Source organism: Cervus elaphus, chromosome 13 (assembly GCF_910594005.1).
Source record: "Cervus elaphus chromosome 13, mCerEla1.1, whole genome shotgun sequence".
NCBI classification, from domain to species: Eukaryota; Metazoa; Chordata; class Mammalia; order Artiodactyla; family Cervidae; genus Cervus; species Cervus elaphus.
Window position 1 is genome coordinate 28,656,029 of NC_057827.1, and position 24,054 is coordinate 28,680,082.

General features: G+C 53.0%; 1 protein-coding gene across 3 annotated transcripts in view; it reads right to left on the bottom strand.

Moving 5' to 3' along the window:
• Window positions 1-24,054, bottom strand: part of RASGRF1 (Ras protein specific guanine nucleotide releasing factor 1) — a 102,524-nt gene that overhangs the window by 30,831 nt on the left and 47,639 nt on the right. For all 3 annotated transcript variants that reach the window (XM_043922500.1, XM_043922503.1, XM_043922501.1), the window contains exons 7-17: window positions 21,600-21,793; window positions 21,177-21,286; window positions 16,392-16,510; window positions 14,543-14,703; window positions 11,562-11,625; window positions 8,925-9,061; window positions 8,088-8,170; window positions 5,353-5,601; window positions 3,941-4,314; window positions 2,473-2,598; window positions 24-194 (exon numbers count right to left, since the gene is read on the bottom strand). In XM_043922500.1, the coding sequence (XP_043778435.1) occupies window positions 24-194; window positions 2,473-2,598; window positions 3,941-4,314; window positions 5,353-5,601; window positions 8,088-8,170; window positions 8,925-9,061; window positions 11,562-11,625; window positions 14,543-14,703; window positions 16,392-16,510; window positions 21,177-21,286; window positions 21,600-21,793 (1,788 nt within the window). The remainder of the gene's footprint in view (window positions 1-23; window positions 195-2,472; window positions 2,599-3,940; window positions 4,315-5,352; window positions 5,602-8,087; window positions 8,171-8,924; window positions 9,062-11,561; window positions 11,626-14,542; window positions 14,704-16,391; window positions 16,511-21,176; window positions 21,287-21,599; window positions 21,794-24,054) is intronic.

Genomic DNA, 24,054 nt, shown 5'->3' on the forward strand with positions numbered 1-24,054 from the left:
AAGGTGGTGAGCCAACCCTGTACCTGCACTGGCCAAGGACATCCTCCGGTACTTCTCCTTGTTCGGGGTGCCCTCGTTGGCACCCGCAGTTGCTATCGCGAAGGCAGAGGCTGCTGACAGGGCGCTGCGGTTACTGTCCAGCTCACGACAGGAGGTCATGACCACTCCATTATTGTAGGAGAAGAGGGGGAACTCTGTGGGGAGCAGGGGATCAAGCCTCAGCCATCACTGATCCAGACCTTGGCTCAGGAAACCATGGGTCTCAAGGCTAGAAAGGCCTCTGGACAGGCAGGCTGTGTTCACTGCAACCAGGGCTGGTTGCAGGTGGCAGGTGCTAACCAGGTGGCAGGCATGGGGTCTGGTCTCCTGCTGCGGTCCCCGGGGAGGGACACACCCATGCCACTCTGTGTCACCCCAGGGCTGCCTCAGGGCAGAGAAAGCCCCTGTCTGCCTCCTTCTGCTTCTCCTGCTGAGACGAGACGGTCCCACCAGCCCTCCTGCTTCTGGAGAAAGTCCAGCCACCCCTTGCATCTCTTTGCAGCCCCAAACTTTTTACCTTGTAGGCTCAGCTGGGCCCAGGCCTACTCAGGGACAGCCTGGTGTATTATCTCACCCTTTATGCCTATTTGGAATGAACACATAACCTGTGCAAAGTCTGACATGGATAACTCACACTGACGGGCTCCCTGGCATCATCGTGGGGGTGGAAAGAGCACCGCAGTCCAAGTCCTCACCCCCCTTACTAGCTGTGTGGCCCTGGGTAAATTACCTAACCTCTTTGAGTCTATGTAATCTCGGGATAATACCTGCTTCAAAAGATGGATGTAAAGATTAAAGGAGTTAACACAGATGAAAGTATTTAGTACTGTGTGAAAAAAAAATATATGAAAAGATATATATATATATATATATATGTGAAAAGATATATGAAAAGATATATATATATGCCCATGGACTTCCTGGTGGCTCAGTGGTGAAGAATCTGCTTGCCAATGCGGGAAGATGCAAGTTTGATCCCTGGGTCAGGAAGATGTCCTGGAGGAGGAAATGGTAACCCACTCCAATATTCTTGCCTGGGAAATCCCAGGGACAGAGGAGCCCAGTGGGCTACAGTCCATGGGTGGCAAAGAGTCGGGCAAGACTTAGTGACTGAACAACAACACATATATGCCATGGAATATCAACGCAATAACAATCATCATTTTTTTTAAAGCAGTGATATTAGTAGAATCTCACTCCAGAAACCTTTAGCTTCATCTTGGAGAAATCTCTGGAAAGCAGCCATTCTTAGGACAAAGTACTAGTCCTTAGGCACTGAGGAGCAAATGATTGATCTTAAAACTCAAGGCTTATTTCTGGAACTTGGCTGTCTGTGAGTTCTGCTTCCATGCAATGTCCTGGCAGTCTCTCTCTGCTGGTGGGTGACCCTGTGACTTACTGGGTCTCCTGGGAAATCGGGGAGTTTGGGGTTCAGGCTGCGCTTTGTATGTGGGAGCAGGGGCTTGAGGAGGCAGCTGGAGACACAAGGGGCTTCTATGAGCTCATGCCTCAACTCTGGGCTCGTCAGAGCACCCCCCGCCCCTGCCCCTTATGTGTGGGGAGGTGCTTTACGGGAACCAGAGACCCGGATGGCCCCCTGAGAGCCCTCCTGGATCTTGGGTCTGAGACTTGGACCCGGCATCATCACAACCTCCCAGAGACTCTTCCGTCAGATGAAAAACAGGAAGGCCCCGCTGCAAGGTGTCACATGATTAAAGAGCCAACACAGAGCCTGACATGTAGCAGCAGCTCAAGAAGCTCCTTCTGGGTCTTCCCTGGTGGTCCGGTTGGTTAGGACTTCTCCAGTGTGGGGGTTGCTGGTTTGATCCTTGGTCAGAGAGCTAAGATCCCACATGCCTCAGGGCCAAAAAACCCAAATATAGAAGAAATATTGCAACAAATTCAATGAGGGAGTCAGTGAGAGTCACTCAGTCGTGTCTGACTCTTTATGACCCCGTGGACTGCAACCTGTCAGGCTCCTCTGTCCATGGAATTCTCTCCAGGCGAGAATACTGGAGTGGGCAGCCATTCCCTTCTCCAGGGGATCTTCCTGACCTAGGGATTGAACCCAGGTCTCTTGCATTGCAGGAGGATTCTTTACCGTCTTGAGTCACCAGGGAAACCCGGATCTTCCATAAATGAAGCCAAAAGATGGGCCTTCCTGCCCACCTGGACAGGGTGGGTTACACAGCGTTGTCTGAGGTCGGTGGGGGGACTGCCGAGAAGAACAGCAGGATTTCCCAGCCAGCGCTGCAGCCCCCAGAGTCGCCCCCAGGCTGGGAAGTGCAGCCGGGTTCCTGCACTGAGGAGTCACTCATGAAACACAAGGCGTGACACCCACTGGTCTCCCTCAGCCTGACCTGCTGCCCTCCCCCACCTGCATCTCACACAACGTCTGGAATCTATTTGCAGTTCTGGGTTGGTGAGCTGTACCTGAGGAGTTTTTGCTTTTGACTGATTTTGGTGTTGTTGGAGATTTGGTGGGGGATGTCTCAGCGTCACCATCGTCACTCTGGTTTTGATCATTGTCTGACTCTTCCCTCATGGAGACTTCTGAGCCTGGAAGGAAAGAAGGAAACAATTTGGTATTTCTCAAATAATCGTTGACTTTTTCAAAAAGATTTTAATATTTTTGGCCTCACCATGTGGCACTCAAGGTCCTAAGTTTCCCAACGAGGGATCTAAACCAGGTCCTCTGCATTGGAAGCACAGAGTCTTAACCCCTGGACCTCTAGGGAAGTCCCTAGTCATTTTTTTCAGCTAAAGGCCATGCTTTATTCAGATTTCCTTAGTTTCTACCCAGTGTCCCCTTTGTAGTCTAGGATTCCACCTCGGAAACCAAATGACATTTACTTGCCGTGTTTCCTGGCTAGGATTCTGCCCCTTGGTCCTGCAGGATGGCCTCTGGGCTCTCTGGTAGGCTGTCACTTTGGTAATTGACTTTCAGCCGTGTGCATCCCGTTTACTGCATGCGCCACAGTAAATGTTACCTGGTATGGAGGTCCTGGGGGCTTCACCCCTTCCCAGCCATGCCCTCTGTTGGAGGTTCCCCTGCCTTCCACCTTCTCAACTCAGAGGAGAGAAATTCCAACCATCTTAAATTTTTTTCCAAGGCCTGCTCCTTGAAGGCTGGGGGCTTCTGTCCAGCCCAGGGTTGAGTATATGTGTGTGTGTGTGTGTGCATGCATATGTATGCTAACCACTGCAAGGCTGGTGTCACCCAGGATATGGGCTGACCTAACCCCAGACAGAGCCAGACAACCCTCCAAAGGGACACCGTCCTGGAATGGTCAGGTTTCTGAGAGCAGTGAGGGCCCAGCCTGGCCGCCATCACCTGTAGCCGTCATCTCCACACCCAGCATCGCAGGTGTGTGCTGCGCTTCACGCTGTTCCCTGAACACACAACACTCTTCCTCGCCCCTTAGTCTCGCCCACTCCATTCCACTGGTCTAGAATGTTCTCCATTCCTCTATATGTGACACATCTAGATCTGACGGGCCCTCCAGGAAGCCTTCTCTGACTCTCCCCAGGGTCTCCTGAGCACCCCTCCAACACAATATCCTATTTCCATGTCTAGCCCTGATTCTCAGCCACACTGTGAATCCTGGGGGCAGGAGCCAGGTCTGCTGCCCTCTTCTCTCGCAGGCCCTGACCGAGGCCTGGCCCAGGGCATGTCTGCTGCAGAGATGGACAGAAATAAGGATGCAGGAGGAAGCAGTTATCAGGGCAATGGGACACCTGATGATGGGGGGGACACCTTCCTGGGTGTCTCTGCCTGCCTCTCCCCTACCCAGCCTCTGCATGGCCACCGTAATCTGGCTGTACCCCCTCAGCCTACCCCTCCTGTCCCAAGGGAGCTGGCCAGCCTCCGTGGCCATTGAGCCTGGGGGCATCCACTCACTCTGCTTGCTGAGGGCAGAGGGCTCTTCGGACTTCTCGGTGGCAGCGTCACCCTCATCTGGGATCTTGTTGGCAAAGCTGCTGGACACGTAGAGCTTGCTGGGGTCCAGCGTGGCTTTGCCAAAGGGTGACATGGCCGAGTACATGCTGGTGTAGCCGTTGGAGCTACAGCTGAGCGCGGCCAGATCCAGGGCCTTGCCGCCCGTGATGATTGGGATGTTGAGGGAGAGCTTCCGCCGGCGGCTGGGCGATGACGTCTTGGTGATGGACAGGGGCGGTGGTGAGGAGAACTTGCGGGTGGCACGTGGGGACTTGGGGGGGTCCCCGTACAGGAGCTTGTTGTTCTGGCCGCTGGCGAACAAGAGCTCCAGTGACCTGCAGGGGTGGGTGGGGTGGGGGATGAAAACAGATGGTCAGCCCAGTGGAGCCTGCCTGCCTGCCCAGGCCGCGGAGTCCTCTGTCTCTGGTCCCCACCAGAGGGCAGTGGTGGCTCCTTCATCTTCATGATCCCTGACCCCAGGCGGGTCCTCTGAGCAGGCAGGTCTGAGAGGAGGCCACACCAGAGGGGCCATGTGCTTCAATGGCCAGTGGCCAGGTTTCTCTGGGCCCAAGAGTCCTGCTCTGGGGGGTGGGCATGGGCTTTGGTGGGGCAGCGGGTCTGCCTAAAGCTCCCTCTTCACCTCCCTCTGGTCAGCAGCAGCGGCTGACCTGACATTCTGTGGGTCCCCCTGACCTGTAGGCTTCTAAGAAAGCTCCCTTTGTCTCCCGCACAGGCCTGGTGTCACCTACACGCTCTGACCTCACCCAGGTCCACACAGTTTATGGACAAGGAAGCTGGGGCTTAGAGACGGGAAATGACTCCTCTGATGCCTCCTGACCTTAAACCCAGTGTCCCTTCCACTCCACTTGGGTGCTTGCCCTCCACAGGCGGAACCAGCCCGAGTGTGCAAAAAGGGGCTACCTGCTCTCTTTACAGCAAGATGCGGTCTAAGCAGAAAAGGGATAAGATTCTCCCTTTCTCGGACTTTCCTCCCACCCCCCCCCTTCTTTTCTTGAGTCCACCCTTTGTTTTTTTTTCCTTTCTTCAGTGGGGAAGGTGGAAAGAAGAGCAGGCCCTAGGGTTCAAGGAGGTTAGGGAGGATACAACACGGTGACCACCAAACTCTACCCCACCCCTGGAGCTTGAAGGCAGGAGGAGAAAGCTGGGGCCGAGCAGGAGCGTCAGGCAGGCCAGCCCTCTCCCACGTCTTTGCAGAGGGCAGGCTCGTTTCTGGGACAGTGCTCACATCTGCCCCTTAAGTTTCAGCCTGGGGCTGAACTCAGTTTCCCTCCGGGGCCCAGGAAGTCTGTGGATCAGCCCGAGGCGGGGTTGGGGGGTGGGGTCAGGTGGGGGGTGTGGAGGAGCCTGCCCACCTGGCAGGGATGGCACTGATGGGCTTCCTGTAGATGGTGATGAGCTTGTCCAGGACCACAACGGCGGTGGTGAAGACGCGATAAGAGTGCAGGAAGGTGTTGAGGAAGTCGATGCTCAGGAAGCGCAGGTCGGTCAGTCGCTCCAGTAGCCGCTCCACGCTGGCGTACCGGATCTGCAGCACTTTGCAGGAGTTCATGGTTTTGCTGAAGCGAATGTCCACGTCGTCGCAATACAACGAAGCGTCGGACCTGAGGAGGGAGGAGGGAGGGATGGAGGAAGGACTTGGGTCTGAAGGTGCCTGAGTCCATGGCTGTCTCCCCAGCCAGGCCGCGCTCTCCCTGAGGGCTGGACCACGGCCCAACCATCACTGTCTCCCCAACACACCAATAATCAAGGATGCAGTGGCTTATGATGGGAACAAGGAAAGCTTTGGAAAACTGAAGTTGTGAAAGAATGGGCTACAACTTCTTTTTCCCAATCATGCCTGATGACCTGACATTATAAAACTCCTAGAAGTGCTAGATAAAATACAATAAACTTAAAAATAATATATTGCTTGCACTTCCCTGGTGGTCCAGTGGTTAAGGATCTGTGTGCCAATGCAGGGGACACGAGTTCAATCCCTGGTCTGGGAAGATCCCCCATGCAATGGGGCAACTAAGCCTGTGCACCACAACTGCTGACCCCTTGAATACCTAGAGTCTGTGCTTTGCAACCAGAGAAGCCATTGCAGTGAGATGCCTGCACACCACAACTAGAGAGCAGCCCCTGCTCGCTGCAACTAGAAAAAGCCGGAGTGCAGCAGTGAAGGCCCAGTATAGCCAAAACTAAATATAAATAAATTAATGAATAATGTGCTGCCGAGTTCACAAACTATGAAGAAAATCTGTTCACAAAGCAGATTTGGACATGGATATTCAGAGCAACATTATTCATAATTGTGGAAAAGTGGAAACGACCCAAATGTCCATCAACTGATGAAAGGATACACAGAATGTGGTTTGTTCATACAATGGAATATTATTCAGCCATAAAAAGGAATGAAATGCTGATATACACTGCAACATGGATGACTTCTGAAAACATGCCAGGTGAAAGAACCCTGTCACAAAAGTCCACGTGTTGCAAGATTTCATTTCCATGAACTGTCCAGAACGAACAAATCTACAGACACAGAAAGTAGGTTAGTGGTTGCCAGGGATAGAAACGGGGGGGAACTGGAATAACTACTAACACACATGAGGTTTCTTTTGGGGGTGATGGGAATATTTTGGAATTAGTGGTGATGGTAGCATGACACTGTGAATACACTGAAACCCACTGGGGTGGGGAGAAGTCCTCATAAACTCATCCAGATGCTTAGAACACCTGATGGACATCACACTGCCTTGGCTAGCCCCTAGCTCCTGGCGCGCTCGCTCCATCAGGCCTGCCGTGGAAACCGGGTATGTGGGGGGACCCTTTCACACACTTGCTCCACAATGGTCTGCAGCTCCCCAGAGTGTGTACTTCAAGAGGCAAAGAGGCAGTGGGTCCCGATGTTTGCTTTGGGCAGGACAACATCCCCAGGGTGGGTCAGCTGGCTCCTGGTGTCTGTAAGGGGGACAGAGCAGGCTGGGGATTCAGAGGTTCAGATGGAGGTCAGAGGCCAGCAGGCCACCCGTGGTAGGGCGAGCCATGAGGGGGTCAGGTGAGTGGATGCTGGAGGAGAAGCAGGCCTGGTACAGGTCAGGGCTGCACTGCCCAGTGGGGCTCAGAAAGCTGAGTTCAGCAGGAGGACACCCCCTGGTCCCTCCTCCCTGGGGTGCTCAAACCAAAGAAAAATAGCTATTTAAAAAATAGGGAACTTGATGTATGGCAGAAGCCAACACAATATTGTGAAGCAATTTTCCTTCAATTAAAAAATAAAGAAAAAATAAAAATTACAAAAAAATAAGGACTTCCTTGGTAGTCCTGTGGCTAAGACTCTTCACTTCCAATGCAGGGGGCGCAATCCCTAGTCAGGGAACTAGATTCCACATGCCATAACTAAGACCCGGTGCAGCCAAATAAACAAATAAATATTTTTTAAAAAAGCCATCTCCTAAAAAAAAAAAAAAAAAGAATGCATTAAGTGTCATTCCTGATATTCTATTTTAAACAGCCTAATTGAATGTGAGAGTTGGACTATAAAGAAGGCTGAGCACCAAAGAATTGATGTTTTTGAACTGTGGTGCTAGAGAAGACTCTTGAGAGTCCTTTGGACTGCAAGGAGATCAAACCAGTCAATCAGAAAGGAAATGAACCCTAAATATTCATTGGAAGGACTGATGCTGAAGCTGTAATACTTTGGCCAGGTGATGTGAAGAACCGACTCATTAGAAAAGACCCTGATGCTGTGAAGGATTGAAGGCAGGAGAAGAGGGTGACAGAGGATCAGATAGTTGGATGGCATCGCTGACATGAGTTTGAGCAAACTTGGGGAGATGGTGAAGGACGGGGAAGCCTGGTGTGCTGCAGTCCATGGGGTTGCAAAGAGTCAGACGACTGAACAACAATAAAAAAATACACATTTTCAGGACAAAAACAACTACAAAAACTAGATCAAAGCCATCAACCAAATAGACGTAAACTCAGAACACATGCCTAGAGCACCCCAGAGGTGACACTCAGCATCTCCCGAGCCCCCTGACGTCACTGTGTGACCTTCGGTCTCTGGAGCTCAGCCCAGACCACATGGGGCTTGGGCACTTACTTGATCATCTGTGGCACCGTGACCTTGGAGTTTTCCTCAAAGGCGTTCATCATCAGCCCGTTGCACCGGATGTTATCCACACACTGGAGTCAGAGAGAGGGCTCCCAGTCAGAGCCTCAGTCTCTGTGCTGAGACAGGCCTGGCAGGGGCTCTGCTCAGTGAGGGTTCACGTGCCCCCGCCTGACACAGGGTCAAAGAGCACCATCCAGGCAAGGGCAGGGTCAACACAGAGCGTCCTGTGGATTCTGGCCAGAAGTCAAGTCCCGAGCTCAGTGACCTTTTGGGACTTTACTTGACCTACTTGGGCCTCAGCCTCCCTATCTACAAAATGGGGATAATGATTCCTACACCCCCTCCCCCGGGGTGTTTGTGAAAGTGAAAGTGTCTCACTCTGGCCATTCTCGGGGTGATTTCTGAGGTCCAACGTCAAGGACAGGATCAGATCCACAGTGATCTGGGGTCTCTCTCATTGAAGGCCAACTCAGTGGGGCCTCCAGCCTCCTCTGTCCTCTGCCCACTGCAGGGCTAATGTGTAGGTTCCCAGGCCTCATACCAGAGATGTGAATGTAGTAAACTCAGGGGACCAACAGGGAGCCCAGGAACCTGGGGTTCTCAAACCTGCCCTACAGATGTTCTGGATGCAAGGGGCCCCCACACCTACAGGAGGCCTAGGGGCCTTGGGGGAGTAGACAGCTAGCGGGGCTCAGCCTTGGATGGGGCTGTTCCTGTTGATACCTGGGTCTTTCCCATTAGGACCCTGCAGCTGCCCTTTCCTCCAAACAGTGCAGGCATGAAGGAAGGTAACACCTGCCCTCAGGGACAGGTGATACCACTCACCTGGCTGATGTCACTAGTCCACGCCGCCTTCTCCTGTCTGGACGAGGCCACGAGGATGACAGTGAAGGGTGGTGAATCCTTTGGTTCCACCCCGATCTTGAAATCCAAGTGGTCTACATCTTGGCCAGACCCTTTGGCTTCCAGTTGCAAAACACAGAGTTAGCAGGATGAGTGTGGGCCTTTTTTGAGTTGGAAAACAACTGGTGGTGAAGGCATGGCATCGCTAAGGCATCAGGCCTCTTGCTAGCTTCAGAACTATATTTTTGTCTTCTTTGGATTCATGCCTTGGTGTATTTTTATTTTTTCCCAAACTCCAAGCTTTTTATTTTGTATTGGAGTACAGCCGATGAACAATATTGTGGTAGTTTTAGGTGAATGGCAAAGGGACTCAGCCATCCATATACATATATCCATTCTCCCCCAAACTCCCCTCCCATCCAGGCTGCCACATAACATTGAGCAGAGTTCCCTGTGCTATATAGGAAGTCCTTGTTGGTTATTCATTTAAAATATAACAGTGTGTACATGACCTTCCCAAAGTCTCTAACAATCCTGTTCCTCCCAGAAACCGTAAGTTCATATTCTAAATCAGAACTTTTTTTTCTTTTTTAAGGCGAGGAATCCCCATTTCAAAGATGGTAAGACAGACCTGGAGTACAGAGTAGCTTCCAGCCACACAGGGACAGCTCTGATTCCATGTCGGAATAGCTTTTAGGATTCCCCAGTTGACTCTGCTCTCCTAACCCCAGTGAGGGTCTGAGGTCCTCAGGGAGGACTTTTGTAAGACACCCCCACCCCCTGCTGGGCAGGGGTTAAGCCAGGTCCTCCTGCTTTGCATCCTGGGCTTCCCTTGTGGCTCAGCTGGTAAAGAATCTGTCTGCAAAAAGGGAGACCTGGGTTCCATCCCTGGGTTAGGAAGATCCCCTGGAGAAGGGAAAGGCTACCCACTCCAGTATTCTGGCCTGGAGAATTCCATGGACTGTATAGTCCATGGGGTCACAAACAGTCGGACACGACTGAGTGACTTTCACTTCACTTCACTTCCTGCTCTGCCAAGGTGATCCAGGGGCCAGGTGGAGAACCTTAGATCTTGAGCTGCTGGGCTGGACATTTATCTCAGCTGAGAGGTCCCCAAAGCCAAAGTAAATCCTGGGTATTTTTATTTCTACTCTTAACCTGTAGGGCTCCTTGAACTCTCTTTATTTGGAAAGACTAAGATCACAGTTCAGGGACTCCTTCCAATGTCTCCACATTCACTGGCCTGAGTGTTGCCGAGGGCCTGCTACAGCTCTGGGCTCTACTTGCTGGGTGACTCTGGGGTGGAGGGGGTGTCCTTCCTGCTCTGGGCTTCAGACGTCTTTCCACAAGTAGAGTGGGATGTGATGGCTCTGAGTTCTCTGACCCTTCCGGTGCTGACACTTGAGAATCTGAAGGTGCCTTGCTGGGGAGAGGGGTTCCTGCTCCGTGTGGTGACCCGGGGATGCGATGGTTTCAGCTGCTCGGAAGTGGGGTGTCTGCATGTCAAGTGGGGGTGCTTGGGGCTGTGTCTCTACCTTTCCTGGACTTGGAGGAAAAAGGGCTTGGGGACTGATAGTTCCACCGGGGTCTGGACCGGCTGTGGCCAAGACTGAAGACGATCATGCTGGTAAGAGCCTCGGGTGAGCTACTACAGGTTTATTCTTGCCTTGTGGGGGCTGCTTGGCTCTGCCCTGGGTGGAGGGTCATGAGGGGTGCAGAGCTCAGCTCCCTGGGGCTGACCAGGGCATGCGTGTGTGTATGTGAGTGTGTGGATGAGGCTCCCAGCTCCCAGCAAAACCTGAGCCCGAGACCAAGCTGGGACTAGAATCTGAGGTCCTCAGACACAGCCCCGCCCATGGAGTCCTGAACTAGAGAAGGGCAGAGATGGCCCATCCAGCCGGTGTACCCCTAGGGCAGGGATCCGGAGCCTCGCTGGGGAGTCACGAAGCAGGAAGACGAGGAGCAACTTGGGTCCAATCGAGAGAGAGCAGTGACGCCACCCCTTAACCCCAAATAACAGGCCCATCCCCCAACTCTAATTCCCCGGGAGACAGAAATCCAGAGACAGCCCCATGCCAAGGCTTTCCAGGCACTTGGGCCCCCCTACCTGGCCCTTCTGGTGTGCTGAGGTCCCCCTCACATGCTCCCTTCTCCCCGAGTCTTGTTTCCAGTCCTGGGTCCTGGTCCCGCCAGCCTCACTGTGGGGGATGGTCCCCTACGCTCCCTCTGGTGGGAGCACGTGTGTCCCTGCACACCCCACCTGTTTGTGCTGGAGGACAGAGCTGGGTCTGGCACCTCCCTGGCATCTTCCTGGCTCTCCAGTGAGCAACGATGCATGCAGCACATGGATGCATTAATGAAGGTGCTCTCTGACCTGCGGGACCCCCAAACCCAGGGACCCAAGGAGCTTGGAAGGAACCAGGAAGGGGGTGGAGGTGGTCACCCACTGGGCCAGGGAGCTCCTTCTCTAAAGACCCAGACTGGCCTCTCCAGATCCAGGACAATGATCCCCGAACTTCAGCATCCTCCTCTCCTCCCACAGCCTGGGCTCCACCTCTCGGGGTGAGAGTGTGTGATCTGTGTGAGGACACACTGGCCTGCACGTGGCCTCGCGCTCACCTTCTTCCTCCGTGCTCTCTGGCTCCTCCAGCAAGGTGCAGTCAATGAGGGATATGACTCCGTTCTGAAAAAGAGCGGGGCCACCTTGAATCAGGGGTGGGGGCGGGGGGGAGATGCTCTAGGTTCGGAGTTCCAGAATGTCAGTACGAGGAGGGACTCTAAAAGCGACAGACACACACGTGTATGTGCACATCATAGCCAAGAGGGTATTCTGGTTTTTAAGTCGGAGAATTTTATCTTCATATGAGGAGCCCAGGGACTTCTCTGGTGGTCCAGTGGTTAAGACTTCACCTTCCAATGCAGGGGGTATGGGTTTTGTCCCTGGTTGGAGAACTAAGATCCCATGTGTCTCTTGGCCAAAAAACCAAAACAGGTGGCGCTAGTGGTGAAGAACCCGCCTGCCAGTGCAGGAGATGTAAGAGACATGGGTTCAAACCCTGGGTTGGGAAGATCCCCTGGAGAAGGAAATGGCAACCCACTCCAGTATTCTTGCCTGGAGAATCCCCACAGACAGAGGAACCTGGCAGGCTACAGTCCATGGGGTCATAAACAGTTGGACATAACTGGTGACTTAGCACACGACAGAAGCAATACTGTAACAAATTCAGTAAAGATTTTAAAAATGGTCCACATAAAAAAAAATCTCAAAAGAAAATTAAATGTTAAAAAGAAGCCCAATGAAGTGACTCAATTGGGACTGGCTCAGAGATGCCTCTCCTGGAGGAGGGTGAGGTTGGGCTGGGGATGGAGAGCTTGCACGTCGCTTCTTGTCTCACAGCAGCTCCGAGGCATCACCTGGTGGCCCCAAGTCTGCAGAAGTCTGAAATCCCTCAGCCTAGGCTCACAAAGGTCCATCTAGTCAAAACTATGGTTTTTCCAGTAGTCATGCAGGGATGTGAGAGTTGGATATGAAGAAGGCTGAGCGCCAAAGAATTGATGCTTTCAAACTGTGGAGCTGGAAAAGACTCTTGGGAGTCCCTTGGACAGCAAAGAGATCAAACCAGTTAATCCTAAAGGAAATAAACTCTGACTATTCACTGGAAGGACAGATGCTGAAGCTGAAGTTCCAATATTTTGACCACCTGACGCGAAGAGCCAACTCATTGGAAAAGACCCTGATGTTGGGAAAGACTGCAGGCAGGAGGAGAAGGGGGCAACAGAGGATGAGATGGTTGGATGGCATCACCCACTCAAAAGACAGGAGTTTGAGCAGACTCCAGGAGATAGTGAAGGACAGGGAAGCCTGGTATGCTGCAGTCCATGGGGTTGCAAAGAATTAGACATGACTTAGTGACTAAGTATGCATGCAAACTGGGGCTTAGTAAGGTCACCCACGGGTAAGTAGCAAGGCTAGAATTTGAGTAGTGCCCACATTCCATCTTTACCAGTATACTAAAAGACTTTTAAAACTCAAACAAATAAATAAACAACCCCCCAAACCAAAATAAGATAAAATGAACAAACACAAAGGCATGTGCTTTCAGATTGAAAAGCTGCCTTCAAGTCTCCAGTCCAAAGCACCCCTACTGACTCCCACCTGCTGGAAGAACCGTTCCTCCAGCCTGGACAGAGATCTTCCCAAAAGAAACTCCAGAGCTAATAAATAATGAATGCTTTCCTCGACACACAATTTGGTTGAAACTGGAGTATTCCATGTTTGTAAATTAATTTCCCCCCATGCAGCCGACCAGCTAATTTGTCGACATGTTAACATAAGCAGTAGGTTCCCTGAAGCCACTGCTTGATCTATTAGCGCTGCAGGAAGCTACGGGCCAGGCGTCCAGGGTCTGGAAGAATGGTTTCCCTGATGTTCTGCTTTAATTAAGGGCTCCTTCTGGCCCTCTCAAGGCCACAGCGTGTTCAGAGTTGAAATCTGCTGAAGCAAGCCTTCATGGGGATGAACACAGCTTGGGGAGGCTGTCGCTACAGAGGCAAGGGCATCATACCTCCCAGAGCAGGTCTATGGGCACCTCCCTGCATCTGTGCATGCCCCTGGTGAGGACAGCCACCCTTATTTCAAAGCAGATGAGGAAGTGAGGTGTGGACCGGCGCGGGAAGTGTCCGGGCTCACACAGTGTGAGAAACAGAGGTGGGATCAAATCCTGAGCTCTCAACAGTGGGATAAGCCATGTGCTGTGTTGGGGAGCAGTAGCTTCTGCCTGGGGTGCTGGGGGTGTGAGTGCTCAAAGGCGTCAGAAATGGGTGCTGTCTGATCTCCTTTTTGGTTGGAAATGAGAAAAAGGCTCTGGGTGCTGCTCTGCCTCAGCCAGATGTGACCATCCTCCACTGGCCCCTCACATACACACACGGGACTTTTAAGGGCTTATCTGGGGACTTTCCTGGTAGTCCAGTGGTAAAGAATCCTGCCTACCAATGCAGGAGACATGGGTTCAATCCCCAGTCCAGGAAGATCGTACATGCTTTGGAGCAACAAAGCCTGTGCACCCCAGCTACTAAGCCTGTGCTCTAGACCCCAGGAGTTGCAACTGTTGAGCCCATTCGCTGCAGTTACTGAAGCCTGTGGGCCTGGAGTCTGCTCTGCAGCAAGAGAAGCCACTGCAATGAAAAGCCCAGGCACTGCAACCAGAGAGCAGCCCCCACTTGCCAAAACTAGAGAAAAGCCCATTCTCAACAACAAAAACCCGGCACAGTCAGAAATAAATAAATTAAAAATAAAGAAATAAAAATGTAAGAAAGAGCTTCTCAGAACCCCCTGGCTCCTCTGACCCAGCTCCCAGCTGTGGGGGGGGGGGCCCCTTTGTACTCACTTTCCCATTTCCCATGACTTCTCCAGTAGAAAATCCATGAATGGTTCGCTCATTCCAAGCTTCCAGTTGGAGCAGTCAGCGTGTGTGTGTGTATATTTGAGCATCTCTGACACCCCTGCCCACTGTCTGGGCCCTGGTCAGTGTTGGTCAGGACCCCCAGGTCACTGTGGTGTCCGACCTCCAGCCCCAGCAGCTCCCCAGCCCCGGCCTTACCTTGGTCAGGTGAAGCTTTCCGCCAGAACCTCTGGTGCAGATGATCAGGTGCTTAGAAAACAGGAAGCACTGCCTCTCGCCCTCCTTCTTCAGGGACAGGGACCCCAGGCGCCCCCTGGTGATCTTGCCCTTCTCGGACATGGGCACCTGGATGAGGGAACCTGTGGATGGAGGAGAGACCCTGAGTCCATCTCCCAGGACAACCTGTGCCTCTGAGCCAGCTTTGAAGCTGCACGTGGGTGGCGATGCCGGTGGCCATGGCAGTGGGACCAGGCAATCCTGGCTCCTGGTAGCAGACAGGTGACTCAGCCACCCCCTCCAGCCCTTCCTTGGGGCCACATGGTGGGGTTTAGGGGGGCGGGGGATGACGAGAGAAGCTCCATGCCAGAACTTTGACCCACCCAGCCAGGGCCAGGACCTTAGAAAGCAAAGGAACGCTGAAGGACATAGCCCCTAGGGTGAGAATGCAGGACTAGGCTGGGGCCTGGGGGTGGCAGGAGACTGCAGAAGTGGGGAGCTGGCTGTGGCCCAGAGAGATGAGCAAGACACACCCTGCTGCCACATGCAGCCACTGTTGACATGGCCAATTGATCACGGTGTGTTCTGCTGCAGTCCAATGCCACCTCCTCGGGAAGCCCTCCCTGATTCTCCCTAGTCCTGCTCTGGGCCACCTCTCTGCGTCCTGCCCACATTCATCACTGCATGGACCCCCTTCCCTATATCCTGAGCCCCTCTCCCCCGCACATTCAGCCCTGGAGGGAGGAGCAGGGTCTACTCTCTGGGCATCCCTGGAGATATGAGCTGGACTGGCATGAATAGGGCAGGCATCCACGGAGGTGGTGAGACAGAATAAATGAGAAAGGGCTTGTTGGGCTCCCTGTTTAATCTCCAGGTCCAGCCCAGCCCCTCAGTTTGGGCACAGCACAGCTCAGGGGAGTGGGTCACAGGCTAGGCTGACTCTGGGCTCAGCAGGTCCCAGGGTAGACCCTGGGGAAGGACACAGGGGCTCAGAACAAACTCCCAGTAGAGGGGGTTCAGGCCAAGGGCAGCGGGGACCAGTGCCAGCTGCTCAGGCCAGCCTTTCATGTAGTCAGAGACCTCCAGGACTAGACGGAAGGAAGGAAGGAAGGAAGGAAGGAAGGAAGGTGGAGGTCCATCCTGAGGCATCACCTCTGGGCATGAAAGGAGACACTGAATTTCCCACAGGCCGTCGAATCTGAAGGAGCTGACCTTAAAGGCACTGTGGCTCTAACATCCCCAAGTTGGAAGTCAGTCCCTTGGGCTCCAGAGAGCTTCACCCACCCTTCTCACTAGGGCTGAGCCTCTTAACAGTGTCCCCAAGGTCAGCTGAAGCCCAAGAGTGAGGGGACCGCACCCAGAACCATTGTGATCACGGCCTCCCCAAGAGGCCAAGGAGGCTGAGTACAGGACAGAGGGACTGACCCTTGTCAACGTCACCTTGGACACTGCAACTGCTCACGACTCAGGGGGTCAGTCAGAACCTGGCCTCATCCTCCACCCCGTATTCTCTCCTTCAAAGGACATGCCGGTGTTTACGATGGTATACAGTAGATAAACCAAGGCCATCTGGGAAGAATTGTGTTTACATCTAGAGACAAGGAAACTGTGAAAACTGACAATATCAGGTGTCTGTATGTATAGACACCGCCGTCTACACATAGCTGTCACATTTCCCCCGGCAGGCCCGGAATACGCCGCAGTCATGCCGGCAGGCTTTGGCACGCGGCAGCCAAGCCAACTGGTGGTGTCACTGAGTGTGGCCTGCCTCCTGCTGCCGGGGCCCACCTGGCCGGGGATGGGTGGGGGACACAGGGTAGAGAGGCCATACCTTGTCTCACAAAGGTCTGGCTGGTGTCCAGAAGGATCTCGCAGCCTTCAATGATCATGCGTTCAATGGCCAGGTTTTTCCGGATGTTCTCGGTCTCACTGACTTCATCGTGCATTATCCTGTGAGGATGAACAGTCAGAGACCAGCCCAGGGAGGATGCAATGCCGGGTCTCTGGCTGGACCTGGGAAGAGAGCCTGGATTCTCGGATAGAACCTGTGGTCACCAAAGGTGAGAGAGCCTACACGCACAGAGAGCCCACTGTGTGCGTGCACTTTACAGGCGTGGGCTCCTCTAATTCTCCAACAGCTCTGGGAGGCTGAGAAGATGGTCTGACCCACATGGAGGAGAGACAGCAGAGCTGGGAAGAAGATGGGCATATAGAAGACATTCTTTGTTCATTACCTGCCTCTTACCCCACTACCGGCCTCATTTCCATCCAGAAAACAAACCAAGCTCACTCCTGCCTCGGGGAAATGTGTTTGTTTCTCCCCTCTGCACGTTCTTTTAAAAAGATTAATTAAAATTTGAAATCAGAGTACAGTCGCTTTAGCTATATAATAATCTGAATTAGCTATTTGTTGTTGTTCAGTCGCTCAGCTGTATGTGACTCTTTGTGACCCCATGGACTGCAGAACACCAGGCTTCCCTGTTCTCCTTTATCTCCCAGAGTTTGCTCAAACTCATGTTCATCGAGTTGATGATGCCTTCCAACTATCTCATCCTCTGTTGCCCCCTTCTTCTCCTGCCCTCAATCTTTTCAGCATCAGGGTCTTTTCCAATGAATCATGCCAAATGTAAGGGGGAAATGTGGAAACAGTGACAGACTATTTTCTTGGGCTCCAAAATCCCTGCAGACAATGACTGCAGCCATGAAATTAAAAGACACCTGCTCCTTGTAAGGAAAGCTATGGCCAACCTAAACAGCGTATGAAAAAGCAAAGACATCACTTTGCTGACAAAGGTCTGTATAGTCAAAGCTATGGTTTTTCCAGTAGTAATATTCAGATGAATCAGCTATACACACACATATATGTCCCCTCCCTCTAGATCCTTCCTCCCACTGAGTATCACAGAGTAACCCACCCTCTAGAGTATCACAGAGCACTGAGCTAAGCTCCCTGTGCTATTCAGCAGCTTCCCACTAGCTATTTTACATGTGCTAGTGTGTATATGTCAATGCTACTATCTCAATTTGTCACACTTCCTTCTCCCCCCTTGCACACTCTTTATATGGTTGTTTCCTTAATGTTTGGGTTCCAGAATGACTTATTTTTGGACCACCTGGAAATCCAGTTGGCTCAAGGAAAGATTGACTGCAGTTTATTTCTATAGGCTCCAGCACAACTAGGAGGTTTAAGCAAGACACAGTTTGCCCCTTCATCTAAGAACACTTGCAACTTTCTGTTCTGGTTCTGACTGCTGCAACACTGCTCCTCTCCATGAGGTGGCAGTACTTAACTGCTTTTTAAAATAGCATTGGTGGGAAAAGGTAGGAGTGACTTAACAACTTTGCTCCATGTGTTTCCAGGAGTCTTAGGAAAGTAGTGAATATATATTTTTTTTTGGAAGGAGGTCTGGAAAAAGTACCCCACCTACTCTAAGGAAAGCACAAAGTCTCCTCTTTGCTGATGCCTGAAATTCCACAAGTAAGACCACTCAGAGAGCTGACGAATATCCAGTGGTTAACAGAGTTCTCTCGTAGACATGATCCAATTTAAACCCCGTAACAATGAGAGATGACATGGGTGGAGCTGGAGCTGTGAACAGGGGAATCAGCGTGATTGATGCTGAAAGCATTACTCAACCCCTCGAATACTTAGCTTCCCATTTGTAACTGTTGGGGTGAGGATGGAAAATAATGCATTGCATGGGCTGACCTCATGCAATGACAGGTGCTTAAATAAAAGGTGGTGACCATTGCCCTTATCAGGGCTGCGAAAATGTTACTGTTAAAAAAAGCTGATATATGATAACTTGTCATTTTTGCCGGCTATCAGACTGGGGCATCGAGATGAGGTCTCTGCCTTAGAAGCTTTGGTTTTCTACCCATCCCACCCCCACCTTCCCAGCAATGCTCTTCTCTTTCCAGGCCTTAGCCTTCTTCAGGAAAACACATGGGCACGGGCCAGGGAGGGACCTTTCAGGTAGTTCTGTGGATGGAAGTAGCCATCCTTCCTCCAGCCTCCAAAAGTACTTCACTTTTGGTAGCAGCCCAAGGCAATCAGACTCTCTTGCAGAGAGTGAGAGATTGGCTCAAGAGGCTAGAGGTGCTCAAAATGAGGGGGTGGACTCCCTGGCGGTCCCGTGGCTGAAACTTCACAATCCAATGCAGGAGTCACAGGTTTGATCCCTGATCAGGGAGCTAAGATCCCTGGTGCTGTCAGACTCAGCATAAAAAACCCAAACATAAAACAGAAGCAATGGTGTAACAAATTCAATAAAGACTTTAAAAAATGGTCCACATCAAAAAAAATAAAAACTTTGTTGCTTAGTTGCCAAGTCGTGTCTGACTCTTTGGGACCCTGTGAACTATAGCCAGCCAGCATCCTGTGTCCATGAGATTCTCCAGGCAAGAATACTGGAGTGGGTTGTCATTTTTTCCTCCAAGGGTCTTCTGGACCCCGGGATCGAACTCAGGTCTCCTATGTCTCTGGCCCTGGCAGGTGGGCTCTTTACCCCTGAGCCATCTGGGGATGGCTGTTAGACATGTATAAACTACAGCGGCTCAGGGTAAACGGCAGACCCAGGCTGCAGTCTGCAATGGGGGAGCCTAGGTTAGGGAAGTTTGGGGACTCTGGGAAGGTGGCCTGGGATTTCCAGGGCCTGAGGCTCCTGGGGGAACTGGAAGTGATGACCTGGGTTATCCTGGAGCCTAGGAGTGAGGGGTTCAGGAAAGGAAGTGGGACAAATGCCCCCAGAGGTGAGGGGTGCAGGGCTCTGAGGTTGGCCAGGGAGGGGCTGGTTATCTTCTGGCTTCTAGTCAGCTGCAGCTTTCCTCAGACCCCAGGGAAGGTGGGAGGAGGATGAAAGGGCTGCTGTCACATGGGAAAACCCTCTTTTGTGCTGCTCAGGCTGGGCTCAGGACCAGGTGTAGGTGATGGGCGGGGAGACAAAGGAAGAGCAGTCTGTACACCCAGCACCAGGGGGGAGAGGGGACTGGGGTCTTGGGCCAAGTTCCCTGGCACCCACGTGCCTCCTGTACCCCTGCCTGCACTGGGACAGGGCATCCCGCAGGGTCCAGGAACTCACAGCGGGGTCCAAATCTTCTCTCCGGGGAAGAGTACACTGTACTGACTCCCTGTGGCCTGAGAGAACTGGGGTCCACACCCCACAATGGTTCTGTTAGTCTGCAGTCACGCCCTGCTTACACCTTCTCCCGAATTCTTCACTGTGGGGTCTGTGCCCTGCCCCAGGCCAGACTGGTCCTCCCTCTGCCCAGCTGCCCAACAAGTTCCACTCGTTGAACTCGGGAAGCTGTTGAGGGCTCTGGGTGGTGGGCGGGGCTCCAGCAGGGCTGGTGGCTGAGCCCCACACCGTGCAGACCCATCCATCTCTGACCATAAGGCCCCTCCTCACCTCTTGGCCTCCGCTGGGGGACGCCCCAGGGCTCAACCTTTGGTTCATACCTCATTCCTGCTTAAACTCACTCCCTTGGTGATCTCATCAATCTTGTGACTTTTTAAAAAAAATTCTGGCTGCACCATGTGGTATGTGGGATCTTAGTTCCCTGACTAGGGATCGAGCCCACACCTCCTGCAGTGGAAGTGCAGAGTCTTAATCTCTGGACCGCCAGGGAAGTCCCAGCTGGTGACTTTAAATACCATGTTTGAGCTGATGACCTGTTCCACCTCGCCTCCCTAAACTCCAGAGTCAAACACCGACTCTCCCTCCTTGTCATCTCCACTGCTGTCGTCCATCTCAGGCCCAACACACCCCCAACAGAGCTCCCATGAAGCGAAGAAGACCCCTTCAAACCTGCCCCTCCAGCGGTTTTCTACACCTTGCATCGTGGCGGTGCCATCCTTGAGGCTGCTCAGGCTCAGACTCCCTTTCGACTCCTATGTTCTCTCTCTGTCCTCTTACCTCATGCATCAGAAACTCTAGTGGGTTCCATTTTCAGGAAACACTAGAGTCTGAAGCTCCTCCCCTCCATGCTACCCTGCCCCCACAGATGGGGAATCCCCCTCCCCACCACCTGGGTGTGGCAGCCCTCCTCCCTGGTCCCTCTGCTCCTGCCTGGGCAGAGACCGTGCTCCAGGGACTGAGGGAGAGCAGGGGAGGCCCTGACTATGGGGCTTTGGCCTCTGACAATGGCCCGCCCATGGCCTGTCCACTCATGGACACTGCCTACTGCTGAACAGAGCCTGGGATACATGAGGGCCCAACACTCGGGACACCATGGAGCCCCTAAAGCCACAAGCATTGACACATTGACGCTGGAGAACCAAGTAAATGGGCAGAGAGTGTCTGCGAGTCCCGGAGATGGGCCCACTGACCACCCAGGCCCTTGCTGGGCCCCACCTATGCCAGGGACAGCAAGCCACCCATCCCATCTCGCCGGTGCCCACCTGGACTGGAGCTGTAAACCCCTCAGACTGCTCCTGGGGATTCTGCCTCCAGGTGGGACAGGCTATGGGTCCCCACCCCTCGCAATCTTAACCAGAAACATGAGTTTTGGCCATTTGGGCTCAGCGAACTCCTGGTGGGGGCACCCTCAAGCCTGGGCCTGCCCCGTGATGTGGGGACCTGGGTTCCCTGGTGTGGGGACCCGCTGCTGGGCTTACCTGGACAGCTCCTCCAGTTTGGACTTGGCATAGTCCAGGCTGTTGCGTTCCACGTGCTCATGAGGGGTGTGCGCCAGGAGCTCGTGCAGCGTCAGGATGTATCTGGGGATCTGCGGGGGCGGGGAGGTGAGGCAGGAGAGAGGTGGCGATGAAATGAAATACAGGGGAGAGACAGAGCCCGGGAAGGGATGGGGGCGCAGAGACAAGGGTTCTCAGCACCAAGGACCCCCACTGCACTTCCGATCTCAGACTCTCCCGATCTCAGACTTGGAGCCAGGGTCTTGGGTGGGACGAGCCTCTCCACCCCTACCCCTGCCCTGCCCCACAGGCCTGGCTCTCTGCCGGTCGCACCCCTCCCGGCCCCACCACCCAGCCACCCATGTGCGCATGCGCCCTGGCAGGGCGGCAGGTGGGGCGGCACACCTGGAACATGGGGTAGGTGAGGAAGGTCTCCAGCGTCCTCTCCTCGCAGTCGGGCTTGGCCTCGTAGTGCTTGAGTAGCTTGTCGAAGTCGCGGTTCTGCTTGCAGTGCGCCAGGATCTGCAGGCTGTACTGGTGGTTGCGCACGAACTCCTGGTAGATGTTGAGCATGGGCAGCAGGATGTCGAACAGGTCGGCTGCAAGGAGGCGGGGCTCAGCGGGCAGCGGGGGTGCCCTCGTTGTGGGGTGAGGGGCTGACGCCCTCCCCCAGGCCCTCGGCTTCCCCAGCCCTGCCCGGGAGGTCCCAGAGAAAACCCTGCCTTCAGAGCCGACCCTGGACCCACCGCCCTCTCCTAGGAGAGACAGGGAGGCCCCAGGCACCAGGATCAATCACATCAGAACCACAGGGTTTTGAGATGGAGCCCTATCTAGTCTGACACCTAGAGGGCCAGAGAAAGCAGGTGTGGAGGGTGCTGTGGGGGGGCCCCTGGGCCCCTTTTAGGACACAGGTGCTTCTCCCCTGGCTATCAGCTGGGTCCTCCCTGCGTGGGAACTGCTCTCCGCTGAAGGAAGCTGCCCTGCACAAGCTGGGCCCATGACAGTCCGAGCCCCTGCCTCGATGACCAGCCCCTCGGGCCAGTCAATGCCCCTCTCTGAGGGGCCACCTGGGTCTCAGAGCACCTGTGGGGTTGCCCTTGGCCTCTGTTGTAATTACATCACCCCAGTGCCCTCCTCCCTCCAGGGGGCTTCCCTCCCAGAGTGTCCCATCTGTGACTGGGACCTGTAAGAGGCCACAAGGTGAGTCAGCAGCTGGCTTGGAACCAGGTTTCCTGACTCCTTTGTTCCAGGGCTTTCCACCCCATGACATGCTTTCCTGAGTCTCTGTTCCCTCACAGGTGGGTCCCCTGTCTCCACCCTCCCAGCTCTGCAGCCCCTGCTGGCCCGTCAGTCTCAACCTCCTGGGTGTCTAGCATCCTGTCCTTCCAGCTCTCGAAAGCCCAGACCTGCCCTTCAACACTTGATGGGATGGGATGGAGCCTTTAAAACAGGGGTCCCCCCACCTCCAGGCCAGTACTTCCTGTCAGATCAACAGCAGTGTTAGATTAGAAATAAAGTACACAATAAATGTACTGTGCTTGAAACATCTTGAAACCATCCCCCTAACCCTGGTCCGTGGAAAAACTGTCTTCTATGAAATCAGTCCCTGGTACCCAAAAGATTGGGGACCATTGTTCTAAAACATCTGCTTACTAACCCCATTAAAGAGAAAGACCATGCAGCTAGTGATGATTATACTAAGTGAAGTAAGTCAGACAGAGAAAGACAAACTCCATATGATATCACTTATATGTGGAATCTAAATATGACATGAACTTATATACAAAACAGAAACAGACTCACAGACTTAGGGAACAGATTTGTGGTTGCCAAGAGGGAGGGGGATGGGGATGGATGGAGTGGGAGCTTGGGTTTAGCATTTCTAAGTTTTTACATATAGAACGGATAAATGAGAAGGTCCTACTGTATAGCACAGGGCTTCCCTGGTGGCTCAGTGGTAAACAAGCTGCCTGCTATGGCAGGAGACATAGGAGACGCAGGTTTGATCCCTGAGTAGGGAAGACCCCCTGGAGGAGGAAATGGCTACCCACTCCAGTATTCTTCTTGGGAAAATTCCATGGACAGAGGAGCCTGGAGGGCTATAGTCCGTGGGGTTGCAAAGAGTCGGACACGACTGAGCACGCACACATCCAGTGTATAGCACCAGGAACTATATTCAATAACCCATAATAACCATAATGGAAAAGAATATTACAAAAAGAACGTATATATAGATATAACTGAATCACTTTGCTGTACAGCTGAAATGAACACAACATTGTAAGTTAACTATACTTCAATAAAAGGAAAAAACTTCCTTGTAACAAACTCTTAACTGGGAGCTCTTACGCAAGGCATCCACCTACCCAGTGGATCACCTCATCAATCCTATGAGGACAGAAAGTACAGCCTTTTTCTTCTTTCTAGTGTATGTGTGTGTGTTTGCTTAGTCATTAAGTCGTGTCCAACTCTTTGTGACCCTATGGGATGTAGCCTGCCAGGCTCCTCTGTCCATGGTGTTTTTTAGGCAAGAATATAGGAGCAGGTTGCTATTTCCTCTTCCAGGGGATCTTCCTGACCCAAGGATCAAACCACGGCTCTTATGTCTCCTGCATTGGCAGGCCTGTTCTTTACCACTGAGTCACCTGCTTCTTCTTTTGATCTTGGAGAAAACAGGTCTCTTTGACCTGAGAAAAACAGAAATAGCGCTCACTCCCCGTGGAAGTCTCCTGGCCTGTGGGCAGGGGAGCCTCTCCTCTCTCAGCGGTCCCTTCACCTTCCTGAGCCTTTTTCCTTGACTTCACAGCAGAAGTGACACAACACTCACCTTTTCCTGTTGAATTAGGTGGAAGGAAGATGC